Source organism: Harpia harpyja, chromosome 19 (assembly GCF_026419915.1).
Source record: "Harpia harpyja isolate bHarHar1 chromosome 19, bHarHar1 primary haplotype, whole genome shotgun sequence".
Taxonomy (NCBI): domain Eukaryota; kingdom Metazoa; phylum Chordata; class Aves; order Accipitriformes; family Accipitridae; genus Harpia; species Harpia harpyja.
The window spans coordinates 10,741,130-10,757,037 of NC_068958.1; the positions used below are offsets into that span (position 1 = coordinate 10,741,130).

At 45.1% G+C, this 15,908-nt stretch overlaps 1 protein-coding gene across 10 annotated transcripts in view; it reads right to left on the reverse strand.

The window, feature by feature from the left end:
- Positions 1-15,908, reverse strand: part of CACNA1B (calcium voltage-gated channel subunit alpha1 B) — a 310,095-nt gene that overhangs the window by 160,148 nt on the left and 134,039 nt on the right. For all 10 annotated transcript variants that reach the window (XM_052815098.1, XM_052815096.1, XM_052815094.1 and 7 more), the window contains one exon: positions 8,012-8,115. In XM_052815098.1, coding sequence (XP_052671058.1) covers positions 8,012-8,115 — 104 coding nt within the window. The remainder of the gene's footprint in view (positions 1-8,011; positions 8,116-15,908) is intronic.

Here is a 15,908-nt window from a genome sequence, read left to right on the forward strand (position 1 = left end):
AAAGACATCAGTTTCTTTACCATAGCATCAGATATCTCCACCACAGTAAGCCCCAGGAAGACTTCAGGAAGAGCCAAGGTATGGTTATTCTTATTCACAGACAAAATCCTGAAGTGCACAGTAAACCTGCAGGCAAAACTAAAAATAATTGGATGCCTCTGACTTACTGATTTGAAAACGTGAATAGAAATGCAGGTATTGTTAAATACCCCTAAAAATCAGGCCCATGTCACCACTGAACATAGGCAAAGCGTATTGATTAGAAAGTCCATCTGGAACAAGAAGAAAAGGCATGGAAATGCACCTCATTTGGGCAAGAAGAAAATCTGAGGGAGGTGAAAGAAAGCACATCCCAGGGGCACAGAGAGATCACACTGGAAAGTGCTGGAATGAGATGAAACTAAGCAACTGATTCACCTGGAAAACCATCAGTAAGAATTTCTTTATGCTGGTGACATTTGGTACCTCTAAGATATTGTTTTCCTGCCCATAAAGGTGGTTTGCTGAGAAGTCAGAATTTTGAACCTTGTTATTAAACAAGGAAAGCCCAAAGGAGGACTGAGATTTCTTAGTGCTGAAGATGACAAAGCTCTGTGGCTCATAATCTGCCCCAGGTTGTCCCATCTGCTGCATGAAGTCCCACAAGAAAGACATACAGTGTTTTATGTTTCTTTCTCACCTGGAGCTACAGCCAGCCAAGATCACACTGGGCATGGTCTGAGGAGGCATGTCCGTCTCTCCCAGACTGAGCCCAAACATACAGACCCAGCTGGGTGAGTTGCTTAACCCATCCTAATATCCACTGCTTAGCACTAAGGACTGGCTCAATCAATCCTGCACAGCTAGAGCTGCTTCTGCTTCCTCCTCATTGCTCTAAAGAGGGGGAAAATAGAGCTCTCCTCAACCAGCTGATAAAAGATGAAAGTATCACTGAGAGATTGATCTCTCAGCACCGAACCAGGCTTCACAGTCACTTTTATCACTGAACATAGCAGGAAGATGCTTCAAATGCAAGTTAGATATGGGATACGTCTTGTATTTCTAGAAAGAGAAGAGGAACAACAGAGGTGAAGCTTTCAATGCATCTTCCTTCCTTTTGTCTTTACATTCAGCTTGTGCCGATTTCACTTTGACTCCACCTAATCCAATTTGAAATGCTGTGAGTGCCACAGCTGGGCAAACCTGGCTCGAAGGAGGCAACAACAAAGAGAGGAAAAGGAATTAAAAAGCACCATTTATCTCATAGTATCAGCCTACTGCAATTGCTGGATGAACCTCTGGCTCTGTTCATCAAGTCTCCATCCCAGAGTCAAAGCAGAGGCCCCAGGAAATTCAAATTTAGGTCTCCTATGTATCATTCCTATATTACAGGCTTTAATTTCCATTGTGGCTTAACAGAAGGGCAAATAAAGGTAGTCCATCTCTCCCATACTAACCAAAAACACAAAAGGAGCAAAGGATTCACATTCGATAGGACATTTAGCTTGGCGAGATAAAGCTCACGTGGCAAGTCCTTGCTCCCTGACCCCTTCTGCAAAAAACACACATGCTTCTCCCACATTTCTTGTTTGCAATGATGGCTTTGTTAGAAAGGGTGATGAGCAAGGAACAACAGGAAAGCAAATATTTTTTTTTGCACTGTCCTTTCTCTCCTTTTTAAGCACAGGCTAGGGAAAGACTAAAAGTAATGAGAAACCAAGAAGAATCTCATATCTTTTCATGATGCAGCTCTTCTGCTGCAAATAATTAACACCAGCCAAAGTCAGATCACAGCAGGTAACAGTGAACTTGAAACAAATTTGCAGGGAAAATGAATGATTGTCTCTGTAATGAGGGAGAAAGAGGACAGAAGAACGCTTTGCCATTATGACAAATTAATCAGCCTGATTCTTCTCCAGCCTCTGCACGTCTTGCAGGCTGAAGTTTTATGATCTCAATCTGGCAAAAATCCTCAGGATGGGAAAACGTCATGAAACTCAGCAGAGCAAGTCACCGAGACAGTCGGTTCAGTGAGGTCTGGATGGGGCTGTGCTTCCTCCCAGGGAGCTGGTCTAACAGCACGAAAGCCTCACTGACTCAAGGTACAACAGTCAGAAACAGAAACAGATATCCCCTAGGGAGACTGGAGCACACAACAGGGAGAGTGTTTAATGGGACTCTGCCCAGAGAGCATCACCCCACGCTGCAGACTGCTCAAAACAGGGTGCAGCAGTGAAGAAATAAAGCACCATTTTCCCTGACCCTTGTTCACCTGCAAGGTGCCAGCATGGTCTGTAGCTGTATCCCTTGCCAGGCTCCTGCTGTCACAAAGATACTGCATCCATTCAAAACGTCTCCCTGCCGTTCTTACACCAGGTGATCTCATATAACGAGAGGCAGGTGTTGCACATCTCAGGACAGAGCATGTCTGGACCATGTTCTGGTAATACCTAAGCAGGGAAGATGCAAACTGCCCACTGCAGTCCCTCTCCACACTTGGTTATTGTGGCCAGATGAGTAAACCTCAGGAAAGATCATTACTCTTTACTGGCTGGTCTGGGGATACCTCAGGCTTCACCATAAATATTTGAGGACATGACAAGCAGCATTTTTCACGCTCAAGAGACACGGACTCTCAGTATTCAAATGCATCATTCACAGTGCGCTGCCCTCTCTGGCCAGCACTCCTGCTGTCTCGCCACCCTCACCACTCCCCACTGCTGCGTGAAATGGTGCCAAAAAGCACTTAGCCTTGAAATAAGTTAAATCATCTTCCTTGCAGCATCCCATGATAACGTTTATCCTCTTTGCTTTGTGTAATCCAAAGCATCAAAACAGCCACAAATGTATTGTACAGAATCATCCAGCTCATTACCAGGCAAAATTAATATCCAACTCAACACCCAAGCAGTAGAAAACTCCACGGTTCTACCAGCCCACAGAAGAAAGCTGCTAGCTGGGCTGAGAGGAGGCTGAGGGCTGGGAGGGGAACAGCAGCAGGATGAGAAAAGAGCATTGGAAATCACTGCTAAGGGAGGGAACACCAGGAAGCTAAGATGTATATGGAGATGGGTGCCAATCTCTTGGGTGGCAACAACTGCCAGAGCGGGATGGCAGAGGGCTGAAGCCTGCTAGCAAGAAAACAATACAAAGTCAGAAAAAGAATGAGCATTGGTCAGGACTTCTCAATTCAGTTAGGAGTATTTTTTCCCTTACTGTAAACTGCAGAACCATGTGCAGAGCTCAGGATCATCATAGGGCATTTTCTGGTCAGAATAGAAGCCAAATCCCATGACACCCCAAGCAGCAAACAACCCTGCGTTTAGGGAAAACTGAAAGGCATCTGGGGTCAACCCTTCTTGGCATAACTTGGAGCCAGAACATTCCCATGGTGCCACCAGAGGTGGCCAGTCTCTTTTTCTATGGAAAGGTTGTATTCCCTGTGACGGATGCCTTTATTGCTACCTAAGTCACAAAGAGTTTACAAATAATGTAGTAAGTAAGAAAAACCACCCACCACAGTCAACGTAAAAAGATGTTTCAAGAGAAATATATTATGGATACGAATTCCTAAACATTTTCACTACTGCTGTTGTTCCACTCTGCACTGGAAACCTTACAAAATGCTACCCCAATTTCTGGGAACCAAGGTACCCCAGCTTTCTGGAACAAGGTTAGCACAGCTGGAATGGCTTCTCATGGTTAAAACAGATAAATAAAGTCAAGAGCAGCTCTCTGCTGAACAGAACCTGGTTTATCCTTTGGGTGGATGGATGGTTCATCAGAACTTCAACCAGGTGTATAATCTCCTTTTTTTTTTTTTTAAATTTCTCTTTTCCCTTTTTTTGTGTCTGTGATTAGGGAAGTATCAGGCTTGGGCAGTCACCCCAACATGCTTCCCAGCACATGGATGGGCAGAACACATCCTGCATCTGTCCATTCTGATCAAGTGGGCAGACCTCTACAGTTCACATGCAGAAGGAAATGAGCCTACCAAATGTTAATGCTATCAAACGGGAGACAAATCTCTCCTTCCACTTCTGCTCTCCTGGCCCTATACAGTCCTGATCTTTTCTTGAATCAGCTATGGCACTCAATAAAAGCTCCTCCAGAAGAAAATAACCTGTTTTTCTGCTCTATTGGTTTCTGCAGGGCTGTTGAGTTTTATCAGCTCACAGAGGGATCAAGCACCAGAGAGGGAAAACTGAAAGCAGGGGGAATACATAGTGAGGAGTAGAGAGGAAAATCCCCAACAAGGGACACAAACCTGCATTACCACCACTCCACAGCAAATGGGGTGCTGTGTTTCTGCTGGAGAGCCCCATATCTTCTGCAAACAAGCAAAGGTAGTTCCTGGATTTTAGGAGCCGTTTCAATTGCAGTTCACTTCTGTACCTATGACAACCGCAGTACACCAGGAAAACTCTAAATCCTACCGTATTCACAGCTAGAGAACAGCACAGTCTGTCTTCGCTTCTGATGTGCAATCTGGCAAGAGGGACCTGCTACCCATTTCTCCAGTCAGAGACCCAACTTTAGCACTGTGGTGAGCAGGTATGGCACAGCATCCACTGCAACATGCATTTTTTGTAAAGACATAGAAGAGCCCAACATCCCTATTGCACCATCAGAAATAAGATATTTGTAATAACTCCACACCCCATGTCCTAGGATCATTGGGAAAATCGGGATGTTCAGTGGCACAAGCAGAGCTGAGCTCTGCTGGCAGTCTGGCCCCCAGTGCTTGCATCAGAGAGGGGAAAGGAACAGAATGCAGAGCGTGCCACTTGGGGAGGGTATTTAAATATTAACCGACTACAAGAGCACTGGCAGTGCTTTGATTAGCACACATGAGGAAGACATACTGTACAGCAGGCAGACTCTCATTTAATCTGAATTAGGGAGTCAACATGCTTTTAATTACATCCTTAGCCAGGTACTCAGAGGGTTTTGTCATATCAGCTGTGGCCCAAGATTGTGGGTTATTTTTATACCAAGTTTTTACCAACACTTACAGATTTCCCCATCTCCCTGTCACTTCCCTGCCTTTGCTTTTATTATAATTCCAGAAGAATCAGCAGAGGGGAAAGGTTGTTTGCTCTTTATTTTAAAACAGCTATCATCTCTTCTATATGCTTCCACATAAGCTAAATGCTTCCACATTTTGCTAGCAGATGAGACTCAGGATCCTAACCAGGTCAATCTATCTACACTGCTCAAACAGATAGATAAACCCAGGAGCTAAGCCCACTCATATTAGGTATCTGTCCAGCGTTGACATGGGTTCACAAATAACTACAGAAAGGCAGAGAATTCCATTAAGAGTTATGGCAAAACTCTGGATAATCTAGTGTCAGTAGGAAGTTCAATAACTTGTTGTCAGTTCAGATTATTTATATTGCCATAATCTGTGATAGCATCTGCATACCTACTTCAGAAATTTGTAGCTTCCTTATTGCCCACTGAGGAACACAAATATGTGAGAGGAAATAGCTCAAAACTAACAGCAATGAAAAATACTCAGGTAAAAGCTTTTTCTGTGGCTTTCCAAGGTACAGACAGTGGCATGCTGAAGCTTAATCCCTTAATGCTGATGATGCATATGGCAAAGTATTGGAAAATAAAATACAACCTGACCAACAGGGGTTTTGTGAAAAAGGACAGTAATGAAGATGGCACACAAGGCTAGGAAACCAGTGACCTAACCTCAGCTTTGCAGTTGTTTCCTGGGGGCATTACATCCCTTCTTTCTGCCCTGCTGTTCCCTCTCTGTAACATGCGGAGAAGGAGAGCAGAGCACTACACAACCCCCAGGATACAGCAAGGATAATATTAAAGGCTATGAGGCACGCAAATCATGAAAATAAGAAGCAGGTGACTGATTGCTGAGTTAACCCAGTTCATGGGCTATTTGTAGAACCCCTAACCCTAAATCAACTTTATTTTATTGAAACAGGAATGTGAGATATTGCCAATAGTCTCCGTTGCAGAAGCCGCTAGCTGACACTGTCACTGGGACGTGGATGGCATAATGTCCTTGAGTGAAACTGTACCCTATGGAAGTCAACATGCATTTGCCAATGACCCTTTCTCCATGCAGAAACCCAAGCAAAGAATAACCTCCAGCAGAAATTTCTGGTTTTTTTCTACAGTGCTGTCCGGGGCTTTTGGCTAGAGAATATTATGACAACAGTCTCTGCCTTCAGAGGGTCTTTCCATCTCTCTGGTGTCTTCTCATCACCAGTCCACTCAGATATACCCAGTTTCCTTCATTGCTCAATAGCTGCAAGCCCACCAGCAGCCTGCTGAGCAGTGTGGTCAACACCTGTGCTATGATGTTTTTTCTCTTCAGCCTCTCCCCAGGAATTATTCCAGTCAAGGACGTCAAACCACTATACAAAACAGAATTTAAAAGCTTCCCTCTGTGAAGAAGGTATTACCATCCTTATCACTAACAAAGGAAAATCTGATGCACAGAACTGCGTTTTTAATAGAAGACATACATTTATATAATATTCATATTTTGCCCCAAGCAACAAGAAGCTTTCAGGAGAGCCAGACAGAGGTCTCCATCTTTTGGTCACCAAACACGTTTGAATCCAGCACAAAGGAACAGGAGCCTGCAGGCTTCTGAGTTTTGTTTTACATCACAAGTATCATTTCAGCCAACATGGGCTGACCCCACTGTGGAATGAGGAAGATGAACTACCTCATGAACTGCACTCAGCCCTGGCTCTGGTGCTCACTTTAAATCATGTCAGACAAGTATGGTCACGAAGCTCTCCTTTACAAAACCTCTGATAAAACAGGATGTCCAATAAATGGCTTTGATCGGTTATTGATCATGACCATTATTCCTGGACTGAAGGAACAGCAAAGTGCACAATGAAGCCTTCCCCATGACCCTCTCTTGTAGCAGCATGTCTCCCAGTCCTCAAACAAAACTGCACTGCTGCCTCCCTGCTCCTGCCCCCAGCAGGTGCTTTGAGGACGAGGATCCTTAACAAAATAATAAAATTGAGCATGAATCTGTTCTTTGGAAAACATTTTTCTTTCTCTAGTAACTTAAAGAGAAAGAGCAAAGGTGCAGCACTGAAGGGCTTTTACCACTCAGCAGCATTAACTCATTTCTCTTTTCCCATGTTGCCAAGAGCCAGAAATAAATCTACATCTATATAGATCTATATAATCTAGATCACCTGGATGGGCTAAGAAGAAACTGTGCACAAGATGAGGTGCCAAAGTCTAAGAGCTTGAAAACCATTAAGATAAGTCAGGTTGCTAATTCCAGTTCAAATTTCCACAGACACTGTGGACATTCCAGCTAGGCTTCAAACTTGGCAGCTTGATCTCTACAATGTCCCAAACCTGAAACTCATATGCAACAAACACCAAATCCTTGACTGACCCCCGGGGTTTGAACATCAGGAGACCTGTGTGTCCCCAAAATCCAGACATTAGCTTAAACAGATAGAGATTTAAAAAAAAAAAAAAAAAAAAAACAAAAAACCCCACAAAAACAAACTACCACCACAAAAAAAAAAAACCTAAACAACAAAACAAAACAAAACCCTGAGATCTTTTAATTGCCTTTTGTTTGATCTTCCCCTTTCTCCATGCTGCAGTTACACCAAATGCATTATGAACACTTGATGTCCAGCTCCAGGACTTAAGTATACGGGCATCAGTGGTTCCTGATGGGTTTTCAAGACAATGCAGGGGTAAGTGTTGGGTGCAGAGGCCCAAGTCAGTATAATTACAGGGAGCTCACTTAACTCTTGTGTCTATATTCAGAATCACCTCAATAAATTATTTTCCACCAGCCTATCCCCCATCCTATTGCTCTGTAGCCTTACAGAAATACCCCACTGCAAGGAAAGTATGGGGTAGGAAATGTGTGAAGGGGAACAACATACAGTGTGATGTATCACCCCACCTTCTCTTTTTCAGCTACATCCTCCCACATTGCTAAAACCAACATATCTTCCTTTTTCATATCCAGGCAGAGACAAATAGGTGATTAGTGTCTTACCCTGATAAGACACCCAGCACCAAGTTGAGCATGAAGAAAGAACCAATGATGATGAGAGGGATGAAATAAAGCCAGTTCCAGGTATTTCCTGCAGCATCATTTGTCTGTAAGCAAAGAAAAAGGGAGAGAGAAAAACAAGTATTAATTCACCACAGAAACAAAATACCATACAGAAACTTCAGGGCAGAGGGCAGGGGAGATTCCCCTCAGATTTCCATATGGCTGTCCACCACTGATGTACTGGTCAGTTCTGTTATGTTCACCAGTTGAAATGCCAGGAGAAAGAACTGATGAATCAACCTGATTGTCCCACCGTCCACACCATGATTTGTCATCAGCTCCACTGAGAAGATTCATCTAATTCCACAGCTCCAGGCTGACCCTGCTGCAGGGCCAAAACATGCTTTTAAGTGACCTACCTCTGTGCAGGCTTTCTACACCAGCCTCCTCCCTCCCCACCTCAACTCTGACTTCTCATGTGCTGAGCATCAGTGTCATATTTACATCTGAACTGAGACACACAACAATGGGAGGGAACCACAGCCTTCCGTTAATCTGTGCTGCAATTAAGGCAGAGCGTGGCACCATGCCCAGAATCTGTGCGTACACACAGAGCAGGAGAAGACAAGAAGTCTGCAAGAAAACGAGGCATCTTCAGAGTGATTGCAATTCCACATCTGCTTACTCAGCACTTTGGGCTTCTGTCATCAAAACCCGTCTGAAGCTCCCTGAGTAAGCAGCAGTCTAGATTAAGGGGAGGGAAGGGTGGTTTAGTTTATGACAAAGTTTCTGCATTCATCAACCACAAGGGAGCTCTTTAAGGAACTGCTGAAAAGTAAAATGCCACATGGCCATTTACTGAAGCCAAGTGCTGAGAAAAATGCAAATTCTTCTCTTGTGAGTGAAGAATGCAGCAATTTGAGAATCTGATGTCAGGTGTAAGGGAGGGGAAAAAGGAAGCAAAAAGAAAAGACAAGACCCAAAGACATTCTCCTCCTCTTCCCTCCTCCTGCAGAGGGTAAAGAATAACATCAACACAGAGCTCACCTACCTGTCCAACCAGAGAGGCTGGCAGAGACCACAGAGAAGTGCTCTCAAACACCAACTTGCAAAAAATGCATTCAGTCTAACTGATATTGGTGCCTTTTATTTACTATCTGTGGTGCTTTTTGGTCACTATTCCCAATCATATTTGCAAGTGTAATTTTGCTTGCAGAAGGATTCATAGAAAGAAGTGCTTTAAATGTGCTTTATTTCAGCCATGCATGCACTTGATGCCACCTTGAAATGTCTCTGTGTAAGTAGAAGTCACCCAATAAACAAGCAAAACCAACATGTGATGTGGGTGACCGATGTCATAACATTTCTTACAGGTAATAACATTTATAGTATTGATGCAAGTAAATACCTTCTGAGACATTTTTAATATGGTGCATATCTGCGCAAATTCTTCCTCAAGTAACATGCTCCGGATCAAACACATGACAAGCATTTCTCCAAATAGCAAATATCTTCAGAAATATCTATGTCAGTTGATCAGTGACTCACCCAAGAGGAACAGGGACTAACTAACCTCGCCACAAACCACGCCTGCTAAAGGCAAAACCAGTGCGTGACAGACAAATGAAGCTGAAGAGAAAACGGGCTGGGAAAATGAGAGCAGAAAGACAGGGAAAACACTGTGCAGCCCAATCTCTCATTAGGGTTTTTTAATGCCTTTTGCAATACCTGCCATCCCATCCCAGCAGCGCCACTTCTTCGTTCACTGTTTTGTCTTTCCATTCCTCTCTCTCTACTTTTAGCTATTTCCTTTCCCTGTTCTGCACCGCATCCGTACAGATGGGTTCGGAGGAAATGAAGCACTGAGGACGAGTGCTTTTCCCCAACACTTGGGGAAAGTGCCTGGTACAGCCCCAGCCTGCTCTCCTGGGATTACCAGAGCAAAACCCATGTTTTTATATTTAGAGGCTGTTCCTCAATTCTCCTTTTGCCAACCGACTCATGCCTATGGCTGGAGCAAGCGCATCCCATTCAGCAAGGCTGGGGACTGCTGTCAGCCAGGCAAGGGGGGCTGGAGAGCCAGCCCACAAGGAAGAGCTGGAGGAAGGGAACAGATGGAAGAAGGGAAACCACATAAACATGCAAAGAGAGTGCAGCAGGTTCATTGCTGCCAAATGATCGTTTATCATTTATTTATTCATTTGAAGCCCAAACTTGGCGACAGATCCACAATTCCATGCCACGATCAAAGCCCTTAAAAATGAAATGTGCTGAAATATGACTAATTAACCACCCTCCTCTGAGCATTTGCTAGACTACCTTATGCTCAGGGCAGGGCAGGGACTCGCTCTGTTTGCTCTGCCTCGCACACAGAGATCCAGGACAAACTAGAGGGCAAAACGCCGGGCAAAAGGGTCAACAGAAAACCTCTCCCAAGAAAGCAGAGCCTTCACAGACGTGCAACATCTTTCTCAGTGCTCCCAAGCGTGCTTGAACCCAATCACAGTTTATGGCACTGGCTCTGCCATGCTGAGATGCTTTAATGAATCAAACCCGTTTGCTGCCAGGAGAACCGAACTCCTGTCCTCCAGGGAGAGCCCCCAGAGTCCCACAGGCACCCCTGCCTGCGCTGAGCAGAGGAGGCAGCCCTCCGCCCGTAGAGCCACTGGGGCTTGGGCTGTGGCTCAGCTCCAGGCTTGCTCATTAAGCAGGATGAGCCAAGAGATCAAATCAATTTTTATGTTCCAGCTAAAACATTTCACTGGTGTAACGCCTGGCTGACTGTCAGTGCTACTTGATTCTAACCACAGGTCTAACACGACAGGGAAGAAGGAGAAATGAAATACTTGTCACGATGTGCCAGAATTACATCCAAATACAGTAAGGGCTTACAGGAGGGCTCCCTCACTGCTCAGGAGCCAAGGAACCCACTGGTTCGCAACAGCTGCAGGGCTCTTCGCAAGCACCCCCTGAACAGTGCCCACATGAAGCTGAAGCCTTGCTCCAAGAATCCCTGGGCACCGGCATCAAACAGCTCATGTGTCTTAAACTTGACAGCACAAGACTCCCACAGGCAAGGTGCTGCACAGCGGGAAACTGAGGCACGGGAAATCTAAGGGACACTTTCAGGGTCACGGTGGAGAACCAGAGATCTGTACCTCAGGCGTCTAAAGCCCATACGAACTGTCCAGCCCCTGGAGTGCTCTTCCCAACAAGCCCAGCTGCCATGGCTCCCTCTGCCTAACCTCTGCTTAGCTCCAAGCTGCTTCCACCCCCTGATCTGGCACTTGTATCAAGAGGTACCCACCATGCCTATTCACAGCTGGTGCCTCCTTTTACCTTCTTTTTTTTTTTTTCACCTTTCTTTCTGAAAGTCTAACCTAAATCCCCAACAGCATCCTTCTAGCCTCTTTCATGTGACTCTGCTTCATCATCCACCCCGGAGCCTGATGCCACTGCTCAGCAGGAGACCCCAGGTTGCAGCTGAACGCCAAAGGACAACCTTTATAAGTTGAGTCTCTGCACAGTTGGCTTTAAGCACCTAGGGGCTCTCTCCTCCCTTTCACGCAGCACTGAGCGTATTGCCAGCATCCCCAGGCAGTGCCAGCACAGCCACCTCTCTACAGAGATAGTTGGGTGAATACTCTCATCTATAACAAATGCAGAAGCTAAACGGCTTCTGTCATGCAGGGAGATTAATGTCCTGAGCTCCCAATAAAGCCAAAGAGAACGGACTGTCCTCCGCAAAGCACAAGATACTTCCCATAACCAAGCCTTTTGTCACTTGTCCAACACCAGAGAAAGGCCAGTATTAACACTCACTTTTGTCTCAGACACAGAGAGCCATTAGGCCACTGCTTCATTATGTTAACAAGATGGCAGCTGCATCTGATTATTAATTCATTTAAAGATATGTTTTGAAACAATTGACTTGAAAGCAGCCTACTGCTGCTTGCAATGTGCTGCAGAGACCAAAAATGCTTTTATATTACCTTTCATCTTCCTTTCTGCAGCCCTGGCCATGGCCCATGTTCCTGGTGCACGTGGGGAGGCAGAGCCCTTGTGCCTGGCTGCCCTGAGATGAGTTTCTCATGTTGCTGGAGCTTCTTGCTGCTGCAAGGCCAGAAGCAGCTTTGCTCCAGCCAGTCCCATCCCATCACCATGAAATGGTCAGCAAAGCCCTGCCTGCTCCGACATCTTCTCCCAGCCCATCCCCATCCCGGCAGCACAACGCCAGCTCTCTGGGGACCCTGCCTACTTTCAGCTTGGTGCTCCCTGTGGCTGGGGCATCACCAGGGGAGTCTCGCAGCCTGCCAGCCTCACAGCCGAATCCCACATGCTGCTGACTTCACACAGGGCTGATCAAAGGGAGCAGGAGCTGGTTTGGTAGGGGAAGGAGCATGTAAATACTCCGCAGCGCTTCCTTGACAGCGAGGCTTCCGTCAGCAGTGGGGAGTTATTGGGAAAACTATGACAGCCCCTGCAGAAAAAAGACCCAGCAGCCCCCAAGGAAGGGAAACCTGAGCAGATTCTACCGGGGTTGCTTGATCACAGTTTGCATCAGCAATGAGATCCTGGTTCTGCAATCCCAACATAACAAACACACAATTAAGTGAAATTTGGTTTACACGCAGCCTCATGAACAGGCAAGTGATGGCCTCTGTTCAACGGGTGGCAAATCTTAGGTTTTGGGAGGTTTACAGACTGCAAATTAGACCAAGTCAAACACAGAATAATCCCCAAAACCCTGCGCCTCTCTTTTCTCTAAGCAGACAGCACAGCTGCTCACAAACTCCCACTCTCCTCTGACTTCTGCAACACAATCTAAATCTATATTTCATGTGGTGAGAGGGATAGGGGATTTCCACGTACCTAGGCATGTGTGCCACTGACCAGCAGCCAGCAAACTGGCATATTAAGGCCATGCCCCGAGGGTCAATCTGAGACCTGATGGATCTGCAACCCAAAGCTGACAGCTTCTCCTAGCTGGTGCAACCAGATGACCTGCCACCACTCTGCACTGCCCACAACCCCATTCAGCGCATGCCAAGGACCAAGCAAGCCAGGTAGTAATAGCACATGTTTAAATAACTTATTCAAATAACCTATTAAACATAGCTGAACCTGATTAAATCCTCTTGGACAACACAAAAGCAGCAGAAGAACAAAGACCTTTGCCATAGGAAAATGCTGGCTAGTGCATGGCAGGGACTGGATACCCTGATTGGAGACTGTTGTGCTGCACGGGGTAGGATGTCAGTGCAGGCCAGCTGCCGGGCACTGCCCATGCAGGGGGGACTAACCCTCCATGGCAGACCCCATTCTGCACCTGCACCTCCGTGGGTACAGTCACCACAATGCAAACTCACTCCTGCTCACAACTGGAGCTAAGGAAACACGCTCCAAGCTTCATGGCTCAGGGTTGAATTCCCTTTTGCTACTGCTGTGGTTGGCAGGCACCTCTCAAAGAGAGTAGCTGTGCAGCAGCCTTCCCCAGAACTTCTCTGCCAGCACCTAAAGGCAGCCAAAATGCCTTTATAGGTGTTCTTCTGTTGATTTTGAAGCTTTAAATGAGACCTTAAGGGCAGCATCTGCAGAAATGTAAAGTCACAGACCATCCTTCCATGTACCAGTACCAACCTGAGTAACAAATCCCAGAACAAGGTCTACCCTGGTTCTGCCAGCAGACCTCCAGCTAGTGTTCCCTGGCTGTGCAAAGATGCTGCTTTGGGCTCTCAAGCTGTTAGAAACCCATTTAGATTTCAGAGTTACTCCGCTTTTTTACCAGTAGAGCAACAAAACAATGCTCTTTGCCTCTGAACAAGGAGCCATTCTGCTGCTTACACTTAAAGTTTCTTCTTTCAGCCACTTTTGACAAGAGTAGCAACCCTGAGGCGATTGCCCCGGATTTCCAAGGAAGAAATTCTGCCACCACTTTGCTCAGCGCATTGTCCATCGATGTGAAAAACAAGCAATTAATGGGCTAACATGTAATCCTTTTGAAATGTTTCCAGAGTGGGGTTCAATAAAGAAGGGATCTAATTTGACAGATACAGCCAAAGCTGAAACACCACAGACCATTAGTTCTTTACTATGTTTTTAATCAAAATGTATAGTACACCTAGAGTTTACTCACTTTAATCTAATCAATGGCAGAGCCTGACTTATTTGGGGCAATTAAAGTGTAATCTTCCCTCGGATAAGTGCTTTTGCATTGAGGAATACTCTCAGCTGTCTTCAAGAGATGAACTCTTTTACCCTTCATCTGATTTTTCACAATTCACTCCTCGCTACTTCTGTTAATTAGTGACGCTATTTATGGTTGATTTATTTCTATTTGTTCCTATTCTTAGGATTAGGTGAACACAGAAATTACTAAGAACAAAATAAAAAATATTAAAAGCATGTACGATGAGCACATGGAGCCCCACCTTACCCAGCACATTTTCTCTAGGCACTAAGTAACTCTCTGTCATGGTTTAACCCCCGCTGGCAATTAAGCATCACACAGCCGCTTGCTCGCTCCCCCCCCACAGTGGGATGGAAAAGAGAATCAGGGGGAGGGGGGGGGGAAGTAAAACTCATGGGCTGAGATAAAGACAGTTTAATAGGACAGAAAAGGAAGGGAAAATAATAATAATAAAAATAATAATAAGAGAATATACAAAGCAAGTGATGCACAATACAATTGCTCACCACCTGCTGGCCTGGTGCCCAGCCAATCCCTGAGATGTGGTGTCCCCCAGCCAACTTTCCCAGTTTATATACTGGGCATGATGTCATATGGTATGGAATATCCCTTTGGCTCATTTGGGTCAGCTGTCCTGGCTGTGTCCCCTCCCAGCTTCTTGTGCACCCCCAGCCTCTGCTGGCTGGCCAATATAAGAAGTTGATAAGTCCTTGACTTCGTATAAACACTGCTTAGCAACAACTAAAGCATCAGTGTGTTATCAACATTCTTCTCATCCTAAATCCAAAACACAGCACTATACCAACTACTAGGAAGAAAATTAAATTTATTCCAGGACACTCGCACTGAGCTCTTCATCAGAGACAGACAGACCTTCCACAAGAAAGTATGATGGCAGAGAACCCAAATTTGCTGAGAAAAGCAGTTTTGAGCTCAATCTGTGGAATCAGTGATGACCTACTCTATTCACAAAATAGTCACAGACTCAAATTTAAACCAGTCACTTCTCTGAGATGCTACATAGTCCATATTACCATAATATCCCAAAGTGTCAATCTTCAATTCTGGTAAGTGCAAAGTGCTTTCACAGATGGAGAATGAGGTATACAGGCTTCATGTGAACTTAATAGGTTCAAGACCAAATCTAAGTTGCATCTGAAGTCCCTGAATGCATAGCTGTGGTCAAGCATAAGCTTTGCCTATTCTAATTAAGAAATATTCATTATTACGTGCACTGTATTTGTAAGCAAAATCCCTGGTGGAAAGCCTGGACCCCATTCTGCTGAAAACCCTAGAGAAAATACCTCTGCCCCAAAATCCAACCTGGTGGAGTGTAGGCCAATATATTTGTCAGATTAGAGAACGAGACACTTGGCTTCCCCCTTAAGAAGATATTCTCAAGTCTAGAATCTAGCAGGACATTGAATAACTTTATTGTATTTCAGGTTTTACTTTAAACAAAGATGACCACAAAAGGGCACTGGAGGGATTTGCATAAACTTCTTAAAATATTGCAACCTTCAGAAATAAGTCCAGGGGTCTAGGAGATAAAGAAGGGCCCTCAGTCTCCCATCAATAACATATTGGGAATTGCTGAGGAGGACTACAGCATCTTCGTCACCTTCCCGAGAAAGTCATACCTTAACATCTCATTCAGTAGAGCTGTGAAATATTTTTTCTCTATTCCATTTACTCAGTTACCAAAAA